At 45.6% G+C, this 27,285-nt stretch overlaps 1 protein-coding gene across 6 annotated transcripts in view; it reads left to right on the top strand.

Annotated features, from left to right (window-relative positions):
* MAPRE2 (microtubule associated protein RP/EB family member 2) overlaps positions 1-27,285 on the top strand; it is a 161,629-nt gene that overhangs the window by 54,787 nt on the left and 79,557 nt on the right. For 2 of the 6 annotated variants that reach the window (XM_008261197.4, XM_051852027.2), the window contains exon 1: positions 3,295-3,678. The exons of the other annotated variants lie outside the window; for them this stretch is intronic. In XM_008261197.4, the coding sequence (XP_008259419.2) occupies positions 3,560-3,678 (119 nt within the window). In that variant the 5' untranslated portion in view covers positions 3,295-3,559. Of the gene's footprint in view, positions 1-3,294; positions 3,679-27,285 lie in introns of those variants that run through there. 6 annotated transcript variants of the gene reach the window in all.

Here is a 27,285-nt window from a genome sequence, read left to right as displayed (position 1 = left end):
GCACCTTTCTCAGGGATGGGATGTCAGGGAATTCTTAAGGCAGTTGGTTTCTAGAGTTTACATGGGAGACAAGCAAAAGTGAGCCCCTTGGGATGTGGCTTTGTCCTCAACCGATCTAACATTTTCCTTCTGGGATTTGAACTTGGAGATCTGCAGGTGGGAGACCCTGCTTTTTTCCTACCTTCATTCCCTTCTTACACTCAGTTGGGGCTGGAAAGGGTGGGCTCTCCCCATCCTCCTCCCGCCTTTTCTGCACCTCCCTATATCATATCATCCTCCTTTCCACAGTGGAATTTGCCCTTCCCTTTTCCCTGGGGCTGAACTAGAGAATGGCTGCCAGGTAATCTGATTTATGGGGGAGAGGAATGAAAACACATCTGTTTAATATTTTCAGATTATTACCCCTGTTACCCCTGCATCTTGGAGGGTAATCACTGGTCTCTGGAGCTCTCTGGGTCCCTTTATAGTAGTGTGGCTCAGAGCAGTCGTCGAGGAAGATTTATAAGGGCTCTTAGATACCTCCTTCACCTGGCTCACCACCCCATGCCTTTGGACCCATCAACCCAAATTCTTGGCTATCATCCCCTCTTTCATGAGCTGCCTAGAAACAAAGTGGGAGTATGTGCTCTACAGAATTAGTTGTTATAATGAATGAACCATACATTCAAATTCTGACAAATTTAGTCCTCATGATAACACCAATTATTTCTAACATATTGCTTCATTTGGGAGCATGGGAAAATAGCTAAAGAACCCACACTGAAAGGGCATGCTCTGAAAACACGGAGTATTTCGTTTGTAGACTCTGCCTTCCAACGTCAGAGTGTTTGGTCCTAAAGAAAGGGGAAGCTTTGTCAGTAAGGAAACTGACAACAGTGGGTCAGTAACAGAAATAGTAAGAGGAAGCATGGGTCTTTGTAGCCCTGACCACACTGTCATGTACAGTCAGCTCACTGTGGAACATGAGGGCTCGGTGTGTGTACATCCGGTCCTTAGATATTTGTGTACCTTGCAAGTCTAGAATTAGAATCTAACTATAGGAGAAAAAAAAATTCGTACATAAACTGAGACGTGGATAAAAGAATTAACTTATGCGCTATGGACCAAATGGAGAAGGAGAAAATCAAATTATTTAAATAATAGTCCAAATGGAGAGGATAAAATGGGGGGAGGGGCTTGTTTGAGATTAGCATTACCATCTGGGTTGTGAAATATTTGACTCTAATTCCAGAAGCTTGATACCAAAAATAACTTATTATCAGGAAATCAGGAACTTACACTGGATAATTGTCAGGGACAACAAGGTTTTTACTTCGTTTTAACATCTGTATCACAGAATGAGAAAACTGATAAATCATACAATAATGTAAAGTGAGCTATAGCCAGGTACTTCTGCCATATGCATTGATGCTGTTGTTTATACTCCAATTCCTCTCCCTTTCCAACCCATAAAAGGTGAGAGAACACTTTTTTTTTTTTTTTTGACTGGCAGAGTTAGACAGTGAGAGAGAGAGAGAGAGAGACTGTGAGAAAGGTCTTCCTTCCATTGGTTCACCCCCCAAATGGCCACTATGGCCGGCGCGCCCTGCCAATCCAAAGCCAGGAGCCAGGTGCTTCTCTTGGTCTCCCATGCGGGTGCAGGGCCCAAGGACTTGGGCCATCCTCCACTGCCTTCCCGGGCCACAGCAGAGAGCTGGATTGGAAGAGGAGCAACCAGGACAGAATCTGGCTCCCCAGCCAAGACTATAACCCGGATTACCGGCACTGCAGGTGGAGGATTAGCCTAGTGAGCCGCAGCGCTGGCCTGAGATCACTTTTTTTAATTTTATTTATTTTTATTTTATTTGAGAGGTAGAGTTACAGAGAGAGGGAGAGACTGAGAGAAAGGTCTTCCATCCTTTGGTTCACTCCCCAAATGGCTGCAATGGCTGGAGCTGGGCCGTTCCGAAGCCAGGAACCAGGAGCTTCTTTTGGGTCTCCCACAAAGTTGCAGAGGCCCAAGTCCTTGGGCCATCTTCTGCTGTTTTCCCAGGCCATTAGCAGAGAGCTGGATCAGAAGAGAAGCAGGCAGGACTCGAACCAGCACCCATATGGGATGCCAGCACCACAGGCAGAGGCTTAGCCTGCTATGCCACAGCGCCTGCCCCCAGAGACCACTTTTGATAAGTACAGAGCCCTTCAAATTCTCTTCTCCCTAGAGGAGAGCACTGGGTACACTTGGGGTCTGTTCAGAATTTACAATCTAATTCATAGATTTTTCACAGTGGTAGCAGTTCTATTCACAGCTGTCCTTTCACAGTGGTCATGTTGGGAGTGTACCCAAAGTGCTCGATTTCTACCTTGATCTGTAATATTTGAGCTCTCGTTTAAATACAGACGATTGACTGTCCAGTCACATTAATAAAAACATGTCACATGTGGCTTTGAATTTCCAGTTCATTGCTTCCTACCTGTGTAACCTTAAGCAATTTACTTTAATGCACTAATTTACTCGTCTTTAAAATGGGGATAAAAAACGGCACAAACCTGTCTCACGGCCAGTGTATTTTAAAAATGCATTGCAATGCTATAAAACAGCTTGCCTACTGAATGCCTCCAAATATTAAATGAGGTGATCACTTGTTTAATGGAAATGAAAATGGAGTAAATCGTAAAGCATCACCAAACTGTAGCAGGAGGTGGCATGAAGGATTAACATTGGGGTTTTGGGCTTAACCACGGTGTTTCTAAAATGGTGGTTATCTTTTTTTTTTTTTTTTAACCCTCTTTGGGGATTCCTTTGTACAGAAAAACCTCTTGATTTGCAATCTTTATTAAAGTAAAGGCCACCGATGAAAAGGAAAGGCCATTGATTAAAAGGAAGTCCAGCTTCTCCTTAGATTTTCTTTCTTTTTTTGGCTTCTTTTGGGGAGGAGGTTGTTGCTCTTCTGAGAGTGGGGGAGGAAGCTTGGGATTTTAACCCTTTCCTCTGATACCTTTTCTTCAAGCTGGTCACGACAGCGTTTTAGATTTTTCTGAAACCTGACCAAGTTTGATTTTCCTGGCACAAGCACTCGGTGTTGAAGGAGTTAAAGGGTCCCCCACACCCCTGTGCATGAATCCCTCTTTTGTGTACACAGCTGCAGCGGGAGCACGGGTCCGAAAGGAAACGGTTAGAGGAAGAGCGGGTTTTCAGACGAGGCGAGCCTGCGAGGGGGGCTGCGCGGTGGCCTGGGGTTTTACATGCCAGATGTAGGCCCCGGTGCCTGCCTGGAGCTGCTGGCCTGGTCACGCCGCCGCCCAGTGCGAATACAGGCGAGGTGATGAGTTAGCGGGTTGCCATGGTGCCGGGAGGGCCACGTGACCAGGGTGCTGCTGCCGGCGCTCTGACGTCAGCGTCGGGAGGGCGGGGCCGTGAGCGGGCGGGGCGGGGCGAGAGCCGGGAGCAGGCGGCGAGCAGGCAGGCGGCAGGCAGGGTCCGTGCGCCGAGCGGGCGAGAGCGCCAGCGAGCGGGAAGACGCAGCCACCTTCCTCTGCAGCCAGCCCACAGCGGTTTGTTCCCTTTCTCGGGAGAGCGCCAATGCCCGGGCCGACCCAAACCCTGTCCCCCAATGGCGAGAACAACAACGACATCATCCAGGATAACGGGACCATCATTCCTTTCCGGAAGCACACAGTGCGCGGGGAGCGTTCCTACAGGTAATGGGGCTGGCACGGGCGCCGCGGCGGCCGGGGAGCGGCGCGGGGGCGCGCGGAAGTCCGGCCCGTTATATAATGGAGCCGGGCTGCAGACGTGCGTTTGGGAGGGCTGCTGCGATTCTGAGGGGGTCTGCCTCCGTGTGTCATGTCGGGTGTGCGTCGAGGCGTCCCCGACTGCAGAGGGGAGTAGGTTTGCCGCCTGCACGGAGCCTGCCTCCGTCTCTCTGCCTCCACATCGATGGAAATGCACGCTGCTTTCGCCTCCACCCCACACCCTTCGAAGAGCCGATGGGCTGTGGCACTTCCTCTCCTCCTTCCCTTTTAGATTTTAAAGGAGCCATGAGGTAGCCGTGGCTCAAGGCAGAGGTCGGGGAGGGTGGCGAGAAACACGTTCGCGCTGAACCTGGGGAGTGTGCAGGAAAGATGGAATCCTCCAGATTAAGCTGCAGTCTGTGATGGGAAACCGCCAGATTGATGGAGCTTTGTAAGGATTCTGCTCGCTGATTGGTGCAGGGATTGACAGCAGAGGTCACGGTGTCAGACATTCACCAAAATTCTCCCTAGAACCCCGGGTTTATTAGAAAGAGGTCGGACTGCGACAGACTTGGAGAAAAGCTGGGCGCCGTGTGGCGTTTTCGGAGGACTTGATGGCCTCCCGCTTGGGTGGGGGAGCCTTCCTCCCTGTTTACCGGAGGAAGGTAATTTCTGGTCTCTTGCTGGGGTCTGATTTGAGGAGGGGTCTGATCTCTGGCCGCTGTATTGTGAACCTCTTGATTAATGAGTTAGCCTGTGCGGTTGGCATCGTTTTTGCATTAACATATCTGGCAATATGTTCCTGTAGATAAGCTCATTAAAATTGTTTGCATTGTTTGATAAGGATAACAATGTAATGGAGAATGCAGCTACGGTCTGAAGGGAGACTGATCGCTCCGGCCCTGCTTCCTCTGAAGTTCTTTTGTACAGAGGGAGTTATTTTTAAATGTTACCTTGATAACCGCTAACAATGCTTTTGCTTTCAGGCAGAGAGCACACACCTCCAAAGCGCATCCTCTCAGCTTGTGATCAACAGGAAATCAGCGTCTCTCTCTCTCCTCTTTTTTTTTTTTTTTTTTTGAGCTTTCTTCTAAACATTCAGATGGTATTGTGGGTAGAATATTCTGTGTATAAATGTCACCTATCATAAAGTAAGAGCAAAAGCCCCTCAGTTCCTTCCTATTAAAACAAACAAAAAACACCCACCACTGGCTGTTGACGCCAAATGGATGTGAGCAACCTTTGCCCTGTCATCTCTCTGCAGTTATGTAATACTTGGAGTTAATTTTGGCTGTGCTCACGAGGTCACCAAAACCTCATGTCTTAGGGTTCCAGCGAGTGTGTTGACATGGCATCCTTAGATCTGAGTGGAAACCGAAATCAGCCCACTGCTCCGGAGACACTCCTTTGGGAGACCCTGTGATTCGAAAGTTGAATCCCTGCTTTTCTCGCTCCCCCATCTTTCTCCTCTGTGAACACCCCAAAGCCCAAAAACAGAATTTGGAAACAAGAAACTTGAGTTGTTCTACTAGGTAATAAATGGGAAGCTCCCATTTGCTAAATGTGAATCCCTGCAATGAAGGTAGCAGTTGCTTTTATGACAGAGTTAGAATTTTACCACACGGGCTAAAGGAAGTGGCCTAGTTGGGTTTTATTACTCATAAGAACTAACATGAAATAGCAATGGAAAGATAACTTGGCAAGTTAAATATTACCTTTTAGTGATGTTATTCCTTTACAATGAAATCTTGTTTTTCTTTCTAATTAAATCCAAATTATTTCCATTTCCTGAATTACCCATTTGCAGTTTGCTATCTGAGACCCTAGAATGGTCCCTGAAATTAAGTTAAAAAAAAAAAACACAACAGAATTTTACTAATCATCTAATGAAATTTTTGTGTAACTAGAACATCATTGTATTTGTATTTTATATAATAGGATTACTGGACACTATAGAGATGACATAGGTTAAAGTGAAGAAAGGAGCCTCTGAAATTATATTTGTAATGTGTTGGACAGAGTGGATTCACAAAGACACACTGAATTTCCTTGGTCACCTTTTCTTTCAAAATGGATGACCAGTGTAATTGTAGCTACTCCTTATTTTTTTGGAGGGATGTAAGGATAGGAAAAATGTGATACATTTTTCTGTGCAGGAAGCATTCCATCATTATTTTGGCTTCCCCAGACTGGAATAATATAGCCATTTCATTGCTGGGGAAAGTTGGAAGGCAATTTGAAAAAGTAGAGATTTAACCAAACGTCTTACTTTGGCTGTAGGTTTAGTAAAGCCCTCAACCACGAGATGTGCTTAGAAATTCTCCGTGGAGTCCCTTGGAGGGGCCTGGGTAAGCCCAATACCCTGGCTAGATCAAAAGCAATTCTTGTCCTGCTTCTTTGGCTGAATCCTGGGTAGGCTCCCAGCAGGCCCTTTATCTTGGGCCTGCTTTTGCTCTGCAGTATGAGGAATGTCTAATCCCATTCTTACAGAGATGTTGTAAGGTTAACCTCTAGCATTTAGGCCCAATTGCATAGCAGAAGAGAGCTTTGTAAATAGAAGAATGCTGGGACAGAGCCCTGGGGCAGGCACACTCCTCAGCTCGCTGGCAGCACAGGGGACAGGAGAGGACACCCAGAGATGGGATAGTGCTCTGGGGCACCCATAATGGGCAGGCAGCCACTCTTCTGTTGCGATAGCATGTGTACCAGATTGCTCATAAATAAAAGTCAGATGTGGTTCCTGACCCAGATTTCTTAACCCAGGTATTTCTTGGTGTAGATCGAGACCCACTTTCACAGCCTGGAGTAGAGGAGGTAACAAATATATATATATATATATATATATATTTTTTTTTTTTTTTTTTTTGACAGGCAGAGTGGATAGTGAGAGAGAGAGAGAGAGACAGAGAAAGGTCTTCCTTTTTGCCGTTGGTTCACCCTCCAATGGCCGCCATGGCCGGCGCACCGTGCTGATCCGATGGCAGGAGCCAGGTGCTTCTCCTGGTCTCCCATGGGGTGCAGGGCCCAAGCACTTGGGCCATCCTCCACTGCACTCCCTGGCCACAGCAGAGAGCTGGCCTGGAAGAGGGGCAACCAGGAAAGAATCCGGCGCCCCGATCAGGACTAGAACCTGGTGTGCCGGCGCCGCTAGGTGGAGGATTAGCCTATTGAGCCACGGCGCCGGCCAACAAATAATTTTTGAAACTAGCGTACTCTTTAGTTTGAGATGCGAGTTTCCTTGAGAAAATGAAGTAATTCTGATTAAATGGCCCGAGAGAGCCGTGTGGCTGGCGTGCTTCCACAGCCCATGTCCACTGCCGCCTGCTCAGCCCTAGCGTCCTCACTGCATTCATGAGCACTGGAAATCCATATATTTTAAGGGCTGCTTAAAAAATAAATGTGGTATGGGCCATCCGAGGTGACACTGTTTAATTCGCAGAGCGATTGAATTGTGCTCTGCATCTCCCCCGAGAGAGTACTCCCCATGGCTCAGTTTCATGCAGATGCTAGTCGGAAATGAGATTTATTAACTGGCCTTCTGCCCACTACATCTTTGTGTGCATACTCCAGTCTTTTAAGAACGAATGGATAAGGCTAGGGGCCTGTTTCCACATGGGTGTTTGGACGTGCAACTGCAGTAGCATATGTTTCTGAATACTTAAAAAAAAATTACTTGGCCCCAGGAAATGGACTGTAAAGAAAGGCAGAAGTAAAACTTAAGCCTGAAACATTGACCTAAAACATCCAGCTTTGCCAATTGAAAATGGTGAGCTGTTATGAAAAACAAAGGAATATTGTGTGTATATGTATATATACACGCACATACACAATAGGTATTTCTGTACAACGCAGTATATATGATAGTGTGGTGAAAGTGTGTTCCATTCCAGAAGCTATTCCATTCAATAACAGGGCTCACTTTTATTAGAATGTTGATTTCAGATCACATTCTCCCAAACAGCAGCTACAGACAACAGAAATCTGGCTTTATATTCTGTGTTATGTACGTATTAGTATCATCTGGGTTTAATACTGCCAAGGGAGGTTTTTGAAAATTGTGATTTTTATTCCTAATCCTTGATGCCTCGTTATTGGGTTCTACTTTGGAACTTCTCAGAGCTTCTGTTAAGAGAATGGTCTTGGCGGTGCCGCGGCTCACTAGGCTAATCCTCCACCTGCGGCGTTGGCACCCCAGGTTCTAGCCCCGGTTGGGACGCCAGATTCTGTCCCGGTTGCCCCTCTTCCAGTCCAGCTGTCTGCTGTGGCCCTGGAAGGCAGTGGAGGATGGCCCAAGTCCTTGGGCCCTGCACCTGCATGGAGACCAGGAGGAAGCGCCTGTCTCTTGGCGCTTCAGATTGGCCCAGCGTGACGGCCTTAGCTGCCATTTGGGGGTGAACCAACGGAAGGAAGAAGACCTTTCTCTCTGTCTCTCTAACTCTGCCAGTCAAAAAAAAAAAAAAAAAAAAAGTCTTCCCCATGCTCTTGCCTTTGGGGAGCAGAGCTCACCCTGCTTTGCAGCTGGCTGTCAGATTTGTTTACAGTGCATTATCTTGTCCTCTGGAATTTAGGAAGCTGTTTCCTTATACAGCATCCTTCTTGGATTCATAGGGAACTCTTGAAGCTGCAATGATTAGTCCCTTAGATTAATGGAGAGAGAAAGGTCAGGACTAACCTAACTATCCTGCTTGGTTTGGAGAATTAAGTCAACAAATACTTGGGAGTCCGCTTTGACCAGTGTCTGTGCTAGATGCCCCTTCAAGGACTTGAGTTCTAGCTAAGTGTTATAAACAGCTCATTTTCTAATAGATTTATATTGCAGTCAATATTTTGCTTCGTCTGATAGCAAAAGTGGTTTGCATTTCCTGCACAGTGATTCAGAATGAAAAAATATACCCCGAAGGCTAGTGTGCGGCAGGAAGCGGAAAGATACTTTGGGAAACCAAACATTTTGGTGAAGAGAGCGTAGGTTCTAAAATCAGACTTTCCATTGGCCTGGCCAGGTGCATGTTGGGACAGTAGTAGACAGTAAGGCAAGAGCATGGAAAGGCAGGCAAGATAGTTAGAGCTTGAAAATAGGAAATCACAGAGGGCTTATTAGCTGATAAGCAATATAATGAAAACAGAGGTGCGTGCTAAGGTGGAGCTCGTGTTCTGAATTGAGAGTTGAAAGGAGCGCTATGGCATAGCAGGTAAAGCTGCCGCTTGCAGCGCTGGCATCCCGTAGGAGCACCGATTCAAGTTCCGGCTGCTCCACTTCTGATCCAGCTCTCTGCTATGGCCCGGGAAAGCAGCAGAAGATGGCTGAAGTGCTTGGGCCCCTGCACCTGCGTGGGAGACCCAGAAGAAGCTCCTGCCATTGTGGCCAATTGCGGAGTTAACCAGCGAATAGAAGACCTCTGTCTCCCTCTCTGCCTCTGCCTCTCTGTAACTCTGTCTTTCAAATAAATAAATCTTTAAACAACAAAAGAGAGAGAGTTGAAAGGAAAATGTGGTCCACCTGTGCCCCACGCTGCTGCGTCCATAGTACCTAGAGAACACTTAGTTCACCATGAAAGAGCTCCAGAACCACTGTGTGAGAACCAGGGCGGCTTTCCTTTGGTGGAAGCAGTGCATGCAGCTCTGCCCAGGAATGCGACTGGTTCTTAGTTGAGACACTGCTTTTCCATTTGCAGATGGTCACACTGTCACTAGCAGCGTGCAGTAAGGCGTGTCTAGTAGGGAGTGATGACACTGTTCAGAGCCTCCCAGACTCAGAAGTAGAGTGTCGGGTCTTCACTGTGAAGGAGTCGCCTTGTCATCTGAAGCCTTAAGAGACACACACATGGCTGATGAAACCGCTCAGAAGGCTAGAGACTTGATGGCAGGGCCAATTCCCCTCGCGGTTACAAGATGGCCACCTTGATGGTGGTACCTGGAGGGGACTGAGGACTGATCCTGCGTCCTGGGTTAGTTAACTTCTAAATTTTGCCAATTTCACTTTCAAGAACAAATTGATCTTTATGTGTGATCTTCCACCCACACACACCATGAAGTCAGTCAGAACAGTGTCATTTCTTCTGATTGCAGGCTGGCTTTCAGCTGGCCGCCGATAGACTACTGAATTGGATGTGCTGTACTCAGGCAAGATCTTGAGCACTGTTCCAGCAGCCCTTTTTCTTGTAATGCTGCCTTTAACATCCCATTGGTATCCTTTTCTAATTGTTTGCCCCAAAGTTGCTGGCCCTTGGCATTTATTTTTTTCACTGAGAGAATTCTTTGAAAATGGAAACCTCATTCACTTTTCCCTATAGCATGAATCAAATTATTTTCTCCATAATATATTTTTTAGATGCATCTCCAAAGATGATTATTTATTTTAATGCAAAGAAATCATTAGTGAGAAAAAGACTGAGCAGAGTTTAAATGCCACCAGGAAATAGTTTCTTAGTAAGTTACTAAAAAAAGCAAAAACAACCAAACAGTTGTACATTTTCAGTGGCAAATCTCCCCGGGATAATTAGGATTTTTCTTGAACTAGGACAAATTTTTCTTTAAGCATTGCTTTGCTTTTATAAAGGGACAGAAATTGGTAATAGATACATAAGTTGATGTAGTTAATGGCAGCTTTTAGTGATGGTATCCTTTGATGCTTGTTTGGTTAAGGATATAGGTCAAGAAAACCAGTCTTTCTGTTATTTCAAGATCTTGCTTGTTTCCAGCAAGTAAAATGACTGTGCCTGCTGGCGCCGCGGCTCACTAGGCTAATCCTCCGCCTAGCGGCGCCGGCACACCGGGTTCTAGTCCCGGTCGGGGCGCCGGATTCTGTCCCGGTTGCCCCTCTTCCAGGCCAGCCCTCTGCTGTGGCCAGGGAGTGCAGTGGAGGATGGCCCAGGTGCTTGGGCCCTGCACCCCATGGGAGACCAGGAAAAGCACCTGGCTCCTGGCTCCTGCCATCGGATCAGCGCGGTGCGCCGGCCGCGGCGGCCATTGGAGGGTGAACCAACGGCAAAGGAAGATCTTTCTCTCTGTCTCTCTCTCTCACTGTCCACTCTGCCTGTCAAAAAAAAAAAAAAAAAAAAAAAGACTGTGCCTGTCGCTCCCCGTCTTCGTGGAGGAACGACACAGGACCCTGCGTTGTTCTTTCGTCTGCTCGGCCCTCCCCGGGTTTGTTGCTGGTTCTTCCCGGGTTGGCTGCCGTCCCTTCCACCTCCGTGGAAGGGCAGTTCCCCCTGGCCACTTTCCCCACTTCCGCGGGGGAGCAGCACACCGCCGGCGGGCTCTCTCGGGGGCTGCACAGGTGTTCCTTCAGATAGATGTTCCCCTTAGATGTTCCTGGTGCATGTTGTCTCTCTCCTTTATAGTCCTCTTCCACCAATCCCAACTCTGCTACCCACACGCCGAGTACGCTGCTCTCCTCCAATCAGGAGCAGGTCCTGCTGCTTATTGGTTGAACTGGAGGCAGCTGTGTAGAAGCTGTTACTCCCTTCTCAGCGCCATATTGTGGGAGAGCAGATGCATAGAATAAGTCTTAATTCCAGTAACTTAGTCTAGTCCGAGTTGCTCCCAGTTGCTCCCCACATGTGCCAAAGAATCTGATTTTGGCTTTGACTTTGGACTTGAGAAGGAGGAGAATGTGTGCATTGGTGGAAGTCTTATGAACTTGTGATCTTTTCCCAAGATACAGTTTTCTTGTTTTTTTGTTTTTTTTTTTTTTTTTTTTTTAAGACAGGGTGAAATCATGCTTTTTTTTTTTTTTTTAAGATTTATTTATTTATTTGAAAGGCAGAGTTACAGAGAAGTCTTCCATCCACTGGTTCACTCCCCAAATGGCCACAACGGCTGGAGCTGGGCTGATGTGAAGCCAGGAGCCAGAGCTTCCTCCAGGTCTCCCATGTGGGGGCAGGGCCTCAAGAACTTAGACCATCTTCCACTGCTTTCCCAGGCCATAACAGAGAGCTGGATAAGAAGTGGAGCAGCCGGGACTGGAACTTGCTCCCACATAGGATGCCAGCACTGCAGGTGGCAGCTTTACCTGCCACGCCATAGTGCCGGCCGGCCCCCCCATCCTGTAGTTTTAATGTCAGCACTGTACTTCCTAAAGGCATTTTGGCTATCCATAAAATTCCATACAGCAGTACAGCCGAGATACAGATTTTAATTGTGCACAATCGATCCTGGAGTTTATAGCCAGTGCTTGTTGTCACATAAGCCTAAAATGACAATGCTCTTCATGTGAGATACTCTTCAGGTTTCTGTGATTCTGGTTCATTTTTCCTAGAGGTAGTGTTTGGTTTTGTTCTTGTTTTGCTTGAAATACATTCATTCTTTGTCCTTTATTTAGTGTCAGCTTACCCTGGCAAAGCCCTGGGAGGTAATTTGTCAAAAATGCCGGAGGCATTGACATCTCTGGGAGGCTTTCTTATGTTCGCAGTTATAGTCTGATTGTGAACAGTGGTATCCTCCATTTAGGAGCCCTCCCTGATTCCCTGCAAGATTTTCCGGTGACGCTCGGCAAATCAGGAGAAAGTGGAGCTCCTGAAATGGGCCCTCCCCTCCCCTCCCCTCCCCTCGCTCGCTGTCTACTCCCTGGTCGTCATTTTGGAATGCCAAAACACATGTTTGTGTTGCTAAGAAGCTACTTTTAAAAATCTCCACTCCTGCATTTGTTGCAGTTATTGCTGTGTTTAAAATTTAAGCCCAAATCCTTTGTTCAGCAAACTTTGAGTTGCTTCTGTATGCCACCATCCGTGCTGGACCCTTGGAATATAAGGACAGATAAAGCACAGCCCCTCCTTGGAAGAGCCTACGGGGCCCCTGGCAGCAGTGGGGGGAACGTGCCTGGGGGGAGGGCTCTGAGGTGCTCCCAGGGAATACTCCGCGTCTGTCTTGCTTTCTGTGGAAGGTGGCAGTTGTTGGTTCAGATGTCTTCCCAGCGTTGTATTCGTGAAAGTAGCTACGTGATTGTTGTACCGATATGTGGTAAGGGCAGCATGAGCACTCCTGTAATTTTCAAAAGCCTTCAGAAATCGAGCATGTCAGGAAAAATTGTGTTTGAATGGCCTCTGTATATGTTTCATTAACGTGACCTTGAGGCACAACTTTAAGCATTGTCGAGTGTCTTGTGGTGGGGAAGGCTTATAGAAAGTCACTTGAGGAAAAGTAAAAGGCTTATCCGTGACGCCTTCAATATTTATGATGTTTGTGTTGGCCACCAGTAGTAGGTTGACAACCGTGCAGTATACTAACCTGTGTGCAAACGGTGAGGAAAATGACACTGTTTATTCATATCTACTTGATATGCATGGAGAAACTAAAAGGATATAAATTAATAATGATGGCAACTGGACAGATTAGTCACTGGGTACCTTTTTATGTTTTTTCTAAAAAATGGAAACCATGTAAATGCCTTACCCAATCAATCAGTGGTGTTTCTGTCAGCGCTTTAGTAGCCTGGATTATAAAAATTGAGTTTGGATTTTAGCAGGCTGAGTTTTTCATGTCAGAATACGTAAATGTTGCTGAACTTATTGGAGTCACGTGGCTGATGTTAAGGATTTGCTGAATGCGCGTCTCACGATCACAGACCAAATGTGCTCGTCCAGCATCTGCCTCCTTTTGCCCTTGGAGGTTTTGCACACAGCAGTCCATAGTCCAGATTCTGTTTCGTTTTCTCCAGAGTGCATCGGCGCTGCCTGTGCTGTTTTTTGTGATGTGTCCAGCCTGCTTAGTATGCTCCGTGAATCTCGCACCAACTGCAAAATAATTCACCGTGAGGATTAGTTTTCTATATCCTCTTTGCGTTTTTGTTTTCCTCCTATTTGTTGAGCACCTGCTGTTTGTCAGGTACTGCGCGGGGCCCTCACACCATGAGATTACGGGTCCCTGACATTTTCTAACCACTCTGGCTGCAGTCCTGTGTGTGTCCCAGCGTAGCCTAAGCTGTCACCTCCAGGAAGTTAGGGAGCACGTTCTGGCCTTCGTGGAACTCTCCTGTGATCCTAGGATGCAGCCGTCTGCATCCATCCTGCCTCTCTGCTCCAGCGCACACACACCACCAGTCTGAGTGCATGTGAGCGAGCCCCTGGGGACTAACCAATTAAGGAACAAAGACAGGGAGCCCTTTGAATACATTATCCTCCTTACCGTAGGGCCCTGCTCACTGGCAGCAACCTTGAAATAAAGAAGCTTGTGGAGCTTGTGAGCTTGTGTCTCTGCCAGGAAGAGAAGCAGGAGACAGGCAGGGGTCCCGGGGGGGGGGGGGGGGGGACGTGCAGCATGGAGAAGGGTCATGGTTTTTTAGGTGAAACTCTCCTTCTCCGTCCTCCAGCCCTGTTCTCCAAGGGAGGGAAGGGAAGGGGGATGATGAGTGTCCCATCGGCCCAGGGGAAGGGGCCAGTGGGGCTCTCCCAGATCTCTTAGCAGGCAGGGCCTGGAGTGCGCAATAAATTAAGAAGCAAGTCTGGTGTTTGGGAAGCTGATTGTGCTCTCCCTGGAATTTCTGCCAGACAGATAGCATTGTCTCAGGACTGACTTGGAGATGTCAGTGTGAATTACAGAGAACCTGTGTCCAGCCTGTGGACCTACTCCCTCAACTCCATTTCCAGACTTGATCCGGATGGAAAAGATGGCCTGGACCATCCCATGCGTGCCTTCCCACCCCATGTTCAGTTCAGTTGAAGACCTCAGATTGCCTGGGCTTGGAAGAGCAGTGAGGTAGAGTGGGCAAAGTGTGGCCAAGGTGTGACTCATTTTCTGTGCCAGCTCCACCCGTGTCCTGATTCTATGATTTGGGGCAATCTTCCAGCCTCTCTCAGCCCACTTTTCCTCCTGCATATTTGGAAATAATAACAGTGTCAACTTCACAGGATTCTTTGTTAAAAAATATTTTATTTATTTCTTTAAAGATTTATTTATTTGAAAGACAGAGTGACAGAAAGAGAGGGAGAAACAGAGATCTTCTATTCACTGGTTCCTCTCTCCAAATGACTGCAACAGCCTGGGGTAGGCCAGGCTGAAGCCAGGAGCCAGCAAATCCTTCCAGGTTTCCCACATGGCTGGCAGGGGCCCAAGTACTAGGACTTTCCTCTGCTGCTTTCCCAGGTGCATTAGCAGAGAGCTGGATTGGAAGCAGAGCAGCCAGAACTCAAACTGGTGCCCTGGTATAGGATGCTGGCTTCACAAGTGTTGGCTTAACCAGAGCTGTACCACAATGCCAGCCCCTTCACAGGGTTCTTAGTGGAACAGAAAGTATACTTGGTGGTGCCTGGTGCAAAATAAATGCCTTCAAGAATAGTGGCTGGGGCCAGCTCTCTGGCATAGTAATTAAGCCTCTGCCTGCAGCACTAGCATCCCATATGGATGCTGGTTCAATTCCCAGCTGTTCCACTCCTGATCCAGCTCTCTGCTAATGGCCTAGGAAAGCAGCAAAAGATGGCTCAAGTGCTTGGGCCCTTGCACCCAAGTGGGAGACCCAGAAGAAGCTCCTGGCTTCAGATGGGCCCAGCTCTGGGTCTTGTGGCCATTTGGGGAGTAAACCAGCATATGGTCAATCTCACTTTCTCTCTCTGTCTCTCCTTCTCTGTAACTTTGCCTCTCAAAAAAATAAATAATTCTTAAAAAAAAAAAAGAATAGTGGCTGATGTAGTTGCTTGTCGTTTCAACCTTCTCTTTACCCTTTTATAATATCCTGTGGTCTTTGTGTCCTAAGTATTTGGTACAATACCTGGCACATAGTAGATGTTAATTAAACATCCAAATTGAACCTGGAAAAAAATCACACAATTACAATATAGCTTTTCCTCCCTTATAAGTTGTATTAATTTATGTACTGCATCTATTAAAATTATGTTGTAAATGAGTTTTAGTTGCATCTACCCCTCTGCCATCATGACAGTCAAGACACAGAACATTCCCATTACCCCGGAAGATTCCTTGTACCCTGGGTAGACTGTATCTCCTCTGCCTACAGCACCACGAACCGTGCACCTGCTTTCTGTCACCACAGTTGAGATTGCATTTTACACCACCGGAGTCCTACAGAAGGCAGTGTACAGAATGCAGTGTCTGACTGCTTTCACTCTGTGATGAGTTCGAGACTTGTTCGTGTTAGGTCTGTCAGCAGTTCCATTACTCTGTCACTGAGAAGTACTCCCTCATATGGCTGTTCCAGGTTTTGTTTAGCTGTTCACCATTTGATGAACATTTGGGTTGTTTGTAGTTTTTTTTGCAATTATGAATAAAGCTTCTATGAATATTCACGGACAAATTTTGGTGGGGACATTTGTTTTCATTTATCTCGGTATAAAAACCTAGTAGTCAAGTGATTGGGTCATATAACGGTGTTTTTACTTTTTAAGGAACTACAAACAATTGTCCACAGTGATTGTGCTAGTTTGCATTCCTGTAGAGAATGAGAGTTCGAGTTATTTCACATTCTTGGTAGTGCTTGGTATGGTCAGTCTTTTGAATTTAGACCATCTTTAAGAGTCTTAATAAATATTTTTTTCACTTAAAAATTATTGTCATTTATTTGAAAGGCAGAGAGTAAAAGAGAAAAAAAATAGAAATCTTCCATCCACAGGTTCACTCCCCAGATGCACACAACAACTGAGGCTGGGCCAGGTCAAAAGTAGTAGCCTGAAATAGAAGACAATTCTCCCACCTGAGTGGCAGGGGCCCAAGTCCTTGAGCCCTCACCTGCTGCCTCCAGGATGCACATTAACAGGAAGCCAGACTCAGCAGTAGCCCAGGAACTTGACCCCAGCACATATTTTCCTGATGACCAGTGATGTTGGGAATCTTCTGATGCTTATCGACCATTTGTGTGTCTTCTTCTTTTTTTTTTTTTTTTTTTTTTTGACAGGCAGAGTTAGACAGTGAGAGGGAGAGAGACAGAGAGAAAGGTCTTCCTTCCATTGGTTCACCCCCCCCAAATGGTCACCATGGCCAGCGCACTGCGCCTATCCGAAGCCAGGAGCCAGGTGCTTCCTCCTGGTCTCCCATGCAGGTGCAGGGCCCAAGCACTTGGGCCATCTTCCACTGCTTTCCCGGGCCACAGCAGAGAGCCAGACTGGAAGAGGGGCAACCGGGACTAGAACCAGTGCCCATATGGGATGCCAGCGTCACAGGCGGAGGATTAACCAAGTGAGCCACGGTGCCGGCCTGTGTGTCTTCTTTCATGAAGTGTTCACATCTTTTGCCCATTTAAAAAAGGGGATCTTTTAAAAGTTAGATTGTAAGAGGCTACTATAACATAGAATTAAATTAGACTTTCATGTGTCTGGGTGTTATGTTCTTAACCTAAATATAAAGCCCCTCAGGATAAAGAATCGTTTCTTTTTGTCTTTGCCTTCAATGCCTTTTATGATGATCCATCCCTGAGTTAGTACATATTAAATAATTCTATTAAAATAGACTGCAAAATTGTAATAGAGTAACTATTTTATCTTGGGGGGAGGGGGAAAAGCCATTAAGTCCATTTTGAAAGTTTCCTAGGAAAGTGTGAAGTTTAGGAACTTGATTTCTGCTTGGGGCCTTCCCAGATAGCAAGTGTTCTCTTAATGGTGTGGTGAGGAGCCCTGTGTCACGTGGAGACTGTTCTTTGCCTCGTGTGTCTCCTTATCGCTGCAGCAAAAACACTGCTATGAAGTTCAAGATGAAAATGTACGTGGGGATGATTTTTTTTTCTTTGAATACAACAAGGAGCCATTTGCCTGCTTTCAGAATTTTGTCCAGCAGAATTAAAGCATCAGATGCTCGCCTTCTTTTCAAATTGTGGGGGGTGCACCCCAACTGTCCCTCACGCCATTCCCACTCTCTCTAACTTGGCTATTTTGTTGCCACCACCAGTTTAGCTTCTGACTTCTCCAAGCCCCTAAGGACGCATCGCTCCTATGGAATTTAGAGGCTGGGAAGCAGAAGGCTCATAAGGGCAGAGGTTTACCTGCAGGATCTGCTGGGGGCCTTGTACTTTGGAAGGACAGAGATCTCAGAAATCTGTCCATGTTGAACCCGATTTCTTAGCCACGTGTGTTTGCAGACCCGAAGGAATAAAAGACAGGTGCACTTGTGAGTTCACAAATGCCTTAGGCCTACTCAGTAGGGTTTGGGGGAATGTGACTTACTTCATTTGCCACGTACCTGGTTGATTACCAGACCAGGCCACATTTCAGGTGAGTCCCTGCTTCCCTGAGAGCAGCGATCTCTTGCTGTCAGGGATGTAGAAAGATGGCTTTTGTTTGTGTTCTGGTTGGGACTGAACCAGCCACAGTCACAGCCACACCCGCTCGAGTATTAGCTGAGCTGAAGCTGTTCTTTCACTTTAATTGAGGTTGTTCCGTGAAAGGAAGCCAAATACTATTAGACAGGACATCCTGTGATTCCCAAGGCTTACGATGGCCAAGGACATAGCCTTAAAAAAAAAAAATAATAATAATAATGATCACTTGCTTCCTTTCCTGTAACTCGGAAGCCCAGACCAGTGGTGTCCCTCTGACTTTTAGGACTCTAACTGGCAAACAACCTCTTTTCTCCTGAAAAATGTCCTAAAGAATTACAATTTGGAAAAATGATGCCTTTTTGTTAGCTGATGATGATTTGGTCATTGTTAGCCTTTAAGTGACTACAAGTTCTTGAAATGATAATTGGCTTAAAAAAGAGCGCGGCCGGCACTGTGATATAGCAGGTAAAGCTGCTGCCTGAGTGCTGGCATCCCATATGGGCGCTGATTCAAGTCCCAGCTGTTCCACTTCTGATCTGGCTCTCTGCTTTGGCCTGGGAAAGCAGTAAGTTTTTGGGCCCCTGCACCCGCATGGGAGACCTGGTATATGCTCCTGGCTTCAGTTCAGCACAGCTCTGGCCATTGGGGCCATCTGAGGACTGACCCAGAGGATGGATGAATAAACTCTCTCTGCCTCTGCCTCTGCCTCTGCCTCTCTATAACACTGCCTTTCAAATAAAATAAATAAATCTTTAAAAATAGAGTGAGAAAGTGACCAAAAGGTCTTGGAATTAAACATGTTAAAATTCTGGTGGTGGGCATTGTGGCACAGTGGGTTAAACCACTGCTTAGGATACCCGTGTCACTGTCAGAGTGTGTAGGATTGAGTCCCACCTCTGTTTCTGATCCAGCCTCCTCCTAAGCTCTTAGGAGGCAACAGATGATAGTATAAGCAACTGGGTTCCTTCCACCCACAAGAGAGTTCTTAGCTCCTGGCTTCAACCTGGTCCAGCTCCAGCTGTTGTGGGCATTTAAGGAGTGAATTAGCAGATGGAAGATCTCTCTCTGCTGCCCTCTTCCCAAAGTATGCATTTCAAATAGCTAAATAAATAATAAAATTCTAGAATTGGGCATACTGCAGTATATCTACACAGTTAAATTTAATACAGATATTACCTGTGACAAAGATGGGAAAAGTAGCCAGTGCCGCGGCTCACTAGGCTAATCCTCCGCCTAGTGGCGCCGGCACACCGGGTTCTAGTCCCAGTTGGGGTGCCGGATTCTGTCCCTGTTGCCCCTCTTCCAGGCCAGCTCTCTGCTATGGCCCGGGAGTGCAGTGGAGGATGGCCCAAGTGCTTGGGCCCTGCACCCCATGGGAGACCAGGAGAAGCACCTGGCTCCTGCCATCGGATCAGTGGGGTGCGCCGGTGGCAGCGCGCCAGCCGTGGCAGCCATTGGAGGGTGAACCAACAGCAAAGGAAGACCTTTCTCTCTGTCTTTCTCTCTCACTGTCCACTCTGCCTGTAAAAAAAAAAAAAATAATAAATAAATAAATAAATAAATAGTAGCGTGATTTCTGTTTAAAAAAAAAACAAAGATGGGAAAAGTGAACACCCTACTTATGCAAAAGCATATGTGCATTGTCTTAGTTTCCTGGGATTTCCATAACAAATCATCACAAGCTGAGTAGCTTAAAACTGTCCTCTCACAGTTGAGATGGTTCAAAGTCCAAAATCAAGGTGTAGCCAGCGCTGTGCTCCCTCTGAAGGCTCTAGAGAAAAATCATCCTTCCCCCTCTCTTCCTGCTCTCTTCATTCCCTGGCCTGCAGCTTCATCTCTAAACTCTGCCTTTTGCTATCAAGCACCTTCATTTGCACATACAGCATTCCCTTAAGGACTCCGGTCATTGGATTTAGGGCCCACCCGAATCCAGAAAGACTATATCTGAATTCATTGCATTTCCAAAGACCGTATTTTCAAGTAATAGCACATTCTGAGGTTCCAAGCTGCCATGAATTTTGGGGGAATTCTATTCAACTCTGTGCCCATGTTTTTCAAGGGCATGTATAAAAAATATACATCAATATATACTCCTTCCCACCCCTGCACACACAAAAAGAGGTTTAAAAAGAAGTAAATATGAGCTTGTTAATTGGGTGATAGAATAATGGTTATTTTATTTTTTGTCTGTGCTTTCTACTTTTTCTATAGTGAAAATGTATAGATTTTTTAGTATAAAGTTCTGGTTTTTAAAATGAAAACACTTTAGCATCTTTTCAAAAATGATAGTTTTCTTTTACTAGTATCCTACCTTGAGTTTGTTATTTCTTTGCCCCATCAAGTTTTTGAGGTATTTTTAGCCTTCATTTTAAATAAGATTAATATTTTGAGTACATATAATGAGTCAATATTTCTACAGTACATAGAGTTTTAATGTTAAATTTTGTAACTAGAATAGTAGCTCCAATTGAAACATAAGGTAAAGTAAAGTAGGTCATTGAGACATTGAGTCCATGTGACCTCAGGTCCTTGGTTTCAGTTTGGGAGGCTGGAAAAGCAGAAAGCTGTATTTTATATTCAATTGCTGAATTCAAACCTGTTTTATTTTTACATATTTTAAAGTCTCTAAGTCAAAGTAACCTTAGGAACCTAGAAACTAGTAATAGTGGTGAGATTGTGGTGGGGCAGTTTGCCAAATGTGTGAATTTTCTCTGTTTAAACTGGCTCAAATATTAGGGATCTTCCGAGATCAGACAAGATTGAGCACATTCAAGATGGTATGGCCATAGACATATTAGGTGTCTTTAACAGATTCACTCTAGAACTAGCTTTATGCACTTCCCTTCTTGTTCTTTAGACATTTTTATCTGCAATAGCATCTCTAGCTATGTAGTCAAATAGTTTATAGGGTCATCTTATGAGTAATTTCCTTTCTTTTAATTATCTTTGAATGTTTATTAATCAGTTGTTTCTGTTCTTGTCTTTAAGTATCCCAAGTTTTAAAAAAAAAAGTCTAGATTTAGTGGAGCTAATCCTCTACTCCAATACCTATATTCGTTTTTTTTTTCCTTTGTTCTTGTTAGCTTTGTACCATAGAGTTGTAGACTCTAAAGGAAGCTTCTTCTCTCTCACTGCCTTCCCCAAACCCAAGGGTCCCACGTACCTGCCCCTCTTATTTCTGTACCTGATTCAATCAGAACATGGAATAATTCTTACCCAATTTTTATTCAGATATTCAGTTCCTTCAGCCTCCCATAGAGAATTGTTGTGTTTTTACACTGATGCTAGAAGTGTTTCAACTTTTGACATGGACAAGGCAATGGAGAGAGCAGAGAAGTCCTGCAAATTAAGTCGTGTGTGTATATGTGTGTGTGTGCATGTGTGTGAATGTACTGATTTTCAGGTACTGCTGGGTACTTCTGATGCAGAAGTCTACCTGTCCCTTCTTCAAGTAAGTGGTTAATAAGTTTAGTGATTTACAAGAAAAACCCCCAAACTCCTCTTCCATCCCAGTGTACAAGATGGTATCTGGTTGCTCAAACCAGTGCCGGGAAAATAGGGAAGGGGAAAGCTGGATGAACTCTGATCCAGGCATGGAATTGTAGGAAGAGATGGGGAAATCCATTTGCTGGCTGAGATGAATCATTTAATCTGGGAAAGGAAGTTTTGGGGATGATGCTCTGGGGACCTGGTAATAAAACAAAGCTCCTACTTTTGATGATGTTGCCCTACAGCTCTACCTACTTGGCCAAACATCATTCTTCTTAGCCCAGTGATGGCAATGATCAAAATTTCCGTTTGTTCTTCCATATGGTGTGCCAGAAAGATCCCATCTTGTATGTAATTTGGGGTTGGAGAGTAGGTTTGATGTAGTAGTTGATCAGTACCTTGCCAACTAGAGGCAAGAATTAAGAAACTTAATGTGATGGTCTTTCCCAGTTTGAAATTTTCCATTTTGGGTTCCATGTCAGAGTGGGCTGTGGAAAGAATCAAGAAAGTTGATGGACCGAATAGGCTGGGGGCTTATGGATGGGTACTGTTACCCATTTGGAGTCACATTCACTGATACATTTTTTATGTTGGCCTGTACTTCCCTCATCCTATTAATAGGCTTAATTTTATTGGTATTTTGTTTTCATTTCCATTTCAGAATATTCTCATGAGCTTAAAATGAACACTAGAATAGTTTAAATACCTACCTTTGGATAGGCACAAACCTCTAAGAATGAGATACCAAGAGATTTGTTTATTTTTTCAAGATACTTTTTTTCTGAATACATAGTCAAGATAGTAACTGAAAAATAGTAGTTTTAAAAAAATTATAAGTAGTAATGTACATGATCTCTGTCCATTCTGAGTAATCTCCTACAAAAAGCAAATTGAGGCATTTGAGTGCAAAATATATAGTAACTAGAAATGTAAAATGTGGTGATTCCTAAAATGTTAATATGACTTATATATTATAGCCAGCAGATTTTCCAGCCAAAAATCATTCCCAGACTGATTAGTAGACTGATTAGTCACCTAAAACTCTACACTTCACGTTCTTCTTCAGGGAAATTTATGTTTAAAAATCATCTTGGCTGAAGTAAAAATGTAGAGTGGGAGGTTGATAGAATTCAATGAGAAAAATGGTTTGATTAAAGACTGCAGCCATGTGCCCATTTAGAGTCCCTCCCCCATCCCTTTGCACTTACCTTGTGACAAAATAAAGACTGAGACCAGCAGTGGTGGGGCAGGGGGTGGGGGTTAGATTTGGTACAGCAAGAGTCCTAGAGTCAGTCCTGGGTCCAGATCCCGACAGTGCCACTTGTGACAGGGAAAGTGTGAACCTGTGTCTTTCCCTACAAAATGTCATAGTCATAGAAGTTATCTTATGGCATTGTCGAAAAGACCAGATGAGAAAATACATATTAACTGCTTACTTTTACACAGGGCGAGTGGGAAATTTCCAGTAAATGCTGGTTATTACATCATCTAACCTAGTTCCTCTGCTTTACCGGTAAAGAAAAAGGGACCCTAGGAATTAAGGCGCATGTGTCTAAGTTTACCCAACCAGTTGATTTAGCTGTGCTGTGGGACCAGATGCTGGTGCCCCTGACCCAAGATCAGAGCTCCATAGACCAGCCGTCCAACTAAGTGAGATTTTGTTGTCGTTTCAGACATGAAGAATTTTGCCTACTCACTTTTTCTTAAGATGTAGAAGACAAAACCCTATAATCCATTCAACCCTGATTGATCCCCCCTTTGCCGTCTTATGTAGCACTAGGGGCAGGTACTGGCAGTTGCCTACTTGGTGTGATTGTGAGCACCTTGTGTGTTCCCCTTCCACCAAACCATTCATTCAGCCTTGACTTCCAGTGCCACTCACTGTCCCAGACCCTGGAAATACACTTGTAAAAAAATCTGTCCGTAACGTGCTTGCCTTCACAGAGCTTGCCTTGATGGGCAGAAAATAAACAAGCAGGATAATTACGGATGGTGCTAGTGTCAGGAAGAGAGGAAGAGTGTGGTGTGCAAGCACTGGGAGGAGGCCCCTCCAGAGAGTGGACAGGGAAGGCTTGCTGAGGAGTTAGCCTCAGAGCCGAACGTGAAGCAGGAGATGTAGCCCACAGTGCTATGGGCCAGCAACTGGCATCTCTCCACCTGCAGAAGGCCTTGAACCTTGCTTATCCCTAGGTTTAACCTTGAAGCTGCCACCTATCGTTTGTTTCTTCTTATGGGATGGTTTAGAGCAGGCATCCCTGGAGATACTGAGCATTGGGGAGGAATCTGCACCACCAAGATTGTGTGTGTGTGTGTGTGTGTGTGTGTGTGTGAGAGAGAGAGAGAGAGAGAGAGAGAGAGAGAGAGAGAGAGAGAACGTGCTCAGAACCAGGAGGTGGGGCACTCCCAACACAGTGAGTCCACACAGGACAGTGCCTAGTGGCAGCTTGTTCGTCGGATGGCCACATACTCTTCTGCTCTGTCTTATACACCTGATTTTATGCAGAGTGGATTAACAGCTGAACATAGCCACCCACCTTGGTATCAGCAGCACCTGTGTCCTGAAAGGTTGCCCGGGGACCATCCTAGGGGTGGCCACGGACCTGACTGGAAATGACTTGGGATCATGGGAGAGGCTGAAGGTCAGAGTGAGAGGGAATGAAGCCAAGGAGGGCTGGGAAAGTAAACAGGAGGCATATGGTCAGGAGGGAGTGAATGGACGAGGATCCAGGAGAAGGAGGGCTACTGCTGAGTGCATGTTGGTGCCCTGAGGAGACCTGCCAAGTCTTGTGGCATGGGAATGAGCTCTGGGTCATTGACATTATTTTCAGAGCAGTGGACAAAGCCACCCACTGCTCAAAGCATATGGACATTTAGGCAAATAGGATCTGCCTTATCAGCTGTATTGTCTGACCATATGAAGAAACGTATGCCCATTGTATGTGTGTGTGTGGGGGGGGGGTGTTTTGTGGTTGTGTGTGTGTGTATGTAACTCAAATTTTATGCACTTTGATTCATATCCATGGACATTATAAATGCCACAAAGAGCTTTACAGCTTAAAAATTTCTTTGTTTCTAGGATGAGAGCCAAGTTTCCAATTCGATTTGGGGTTGTAGCTAGTGATGTTAATTCCGAGTTTAAAAACAAAAGCACAAACAAAATCTCACCCATGTATGCTGTTTTGAAAGTTTCATTCTTTCTTTCAGTTATGATAAGGTGGGCAGCCAAACAAAGGGCTAGATGCGTAGTAACACCTAGGGAACAGTCCTGATGAGGTGGATGCTGACAATACTGAGGCTGTTACAGTGGGGATGGATTTTCAAAGCAGATTTTGGAAAAATATTCTGTTTTTTAAAAGATGGTACATAGAATGGTACATAGTTCTTGGTGATGTGACAAAAAATGAATCCATCTGGTTTAAAAAGTAGTTGTTGGGGGTTTGTATTTGGAATAATGATTAAGACGTTGCTTGTGATATCTGCATCCCATATTGGGGTGCCTGGGTTCAAATCCTAGCTCTGCTTCGGATTCCAGCTTCCTGCTAATGCAGATCCTGGGAGGCTGTAGTGAGGCTCTGATAGTTAGGTCCCTGCCACTCACTTGGAAGACCCAGACTGCGTTCCCCATCCCAGCTTCCACCACCGCTCTAGACGGTTTTGGCCATCTGGGGAGTGAGCCAGCAGATGGGGAGCTTTCTCTCTCTCCTCCTCCCCTCCCTCCTCCTCCTCTCCCACCAAATAAAGTAGAAAAATAAAAATTTTAAAAAGTCATAGTTAATGGCAAAAGGAGTTGGCATCCTGAAAGAGAGTATGATTTTTCTTTGATTCTGAGAGGTAGTGGTTTCGAGCAGTAGCTGGAGTTTATCCTGATCATCAGACCACGTGGAACTTTGTGCCGACATAAAAAGCATTCTTACTAAGCAATGAATGATAGTGAAACGCAGTTTAATATTGCAGGGGTAAGCAGCCTAGAAATGCGTAGAATAAATAGCAGACCGCTTAGCCTCCGACATAACCCATGTTCAGCTGCTGTTTCTTGAAGCAGCCTTGTGTGAAAGTTGCTTACATTGGTTTTCTTTCCTAGTTGTAATTATAAATGCCTGATTTTGCAGGAAAAAAAGTATATTTCAATGTTTGTTTATTTTTTAGATTTTACTTATTTATTTGAGAGGTAGAGTTACAGACAGAGACAGAGAGAAAGGTCCTCCTGCTGCTAGTTCACTCTCCAGATGGCCGCAATGGCTGAAGCTGCGCCGATCCGAAGCCAGGAGCCAGGTGCTTCTTCCCAGTCTCCCATGCGGGTGCATGGGCCCAAACACTTGAGCCATCTTCTACTGCTTTCTCAGGCCATAGCAGAGAGCTGGATTGGAAGAGGGGCAGCCAGGACTAGAACCGGTGTCCATATGGGATGCCGGCACTGCAGGCAGACGATTAACATACTGTGCCACGGCACTGGCCCCAATGTTTATGTTTTAAGAGAACATCCAACCTTAAATAAAAGGTTTCTTGGTAAAAGATCAGTAAATAAATAAAGAAAATATCCAAGGAATCTCCAAAAAGTTCATGGAAAATGAATATTATGAAAAAAGCACCAAAATAAACATCTAATTCTGTTTCCCCCAAACTTTCTGAGGTCTCTTCTTATGTATTTTATCCTTGTGGGCAGTGTCCTGATATGTCTCTGTTATCCTCACATGAAGTCAGTACTGCGCTGAGACCCCTGCTGATCCAGGGGCCATCCCAGGGACATCTGCATTGTCTCTCTAACCCCAGCACAGTCATTGAGCCTTTAAAAATTAAACAGGTGCAAGTCTGTCTACAGCGGCTTACCTGTGTTATCGCCTGAAGACAAAATATGACCTCTCAAATCCTGTCCTAGCCCTAGAATCTCTGTGTACGTCAGAAAATATGACCTCTCAAATCCCTTCCCCGCCCTAGAATCTCTGCATACGTCAGTGGGCCCCCAAGTGAAACAGTAGCTTAATAGCTGATTTTAAATGAAACACACAAGTTTCTGAGATCCGGCTCCAGGGCCGTTTCACTTCAGAGGGGTTTACCTTTCACAGATGCTCTGTGGAGCCCCCTCTGTGCATCATCCTGATCCCCCCTCCCTGCCCATGCACGTCGGGTCACAGCTAAAGAGAAAGTGATGACTGGAGACCGAGCTGGCGAGAGTCTGTGCCCCGTGAAATGTTTAAACCCTGCCCCTCATGCTCATGACTCTAAAGAATGAATTATGCACAGCTGAAAAGCAGGGACACTTCTGGTTCAGAGGACACATTTACACCGCCACTCACTCCCGCCGGATGCCCAGTTCAGGATGAGGGGCAGCCGTGGAGTTTTCCCGGCAGCCTTTGTTAGGCGGGAGCCAGGAAGGAGGCTCTCAGGCAGAGCCCTCTGTTGTTATACGGCTTTCCAGAGGCAGACTCCACATTGGAGAGCGGGGGTGTGGTGGGATTCAGTCTCTTCATTCCCAAGTGGATCTCTTTCCCTAATGCAGAAGCAGTCCCGGGAACAGCTCTGGGGTTTCCCCCTGTGGCTCAGTAGTTAATCTGTGGCCATAAATGCACATTTATAACCTTCAAACTTTTTATCGGTTATTGTAGAGAGATGTCTCCTTTAAGAGAGGGAACTATTTCATCAATGATTGGTAAATCTCTTTTAAACTCTTAAAATATCCGTGGATACTTAGAAGTGTATGTCGAATGGTTTTTTCTGTTGCAATGGCACACCAAACAAGTTCTGAGTAATGTTTAGGAGTGCATTTAAATTAACCTGCTTCCCTTTACCTGGTTTGTGGGAACAGGTCAACTTTGACAATCCTAAAAACTTCAGCCAAAGAACATTCTGTGAAATGGGAATTAACAGTGTGGCCTTGACTTGAACCAAGT

Source organism: Oryctolagus cuniculus, chromosome 10, assembly GCF_964237555.1.
Source record: "Oryctolagus cuniculus chromosome 10, mOryCun1.1, whole genome shotgun sequence".
In the NCBI taxonomy this organism is placed as follows: domain Eukaryota; kingdom Metazoa; phylum Chordata; class Mammalia; order Lagomorpha; family Leporidae; genus Oryctolagus; species Oryctolagus cuniculus.
The sequence above is the reverse complement of the archived record's forward strand: the minus strand, read 5'-3'. Positions and strand labels throughout refer to the sequence as shown.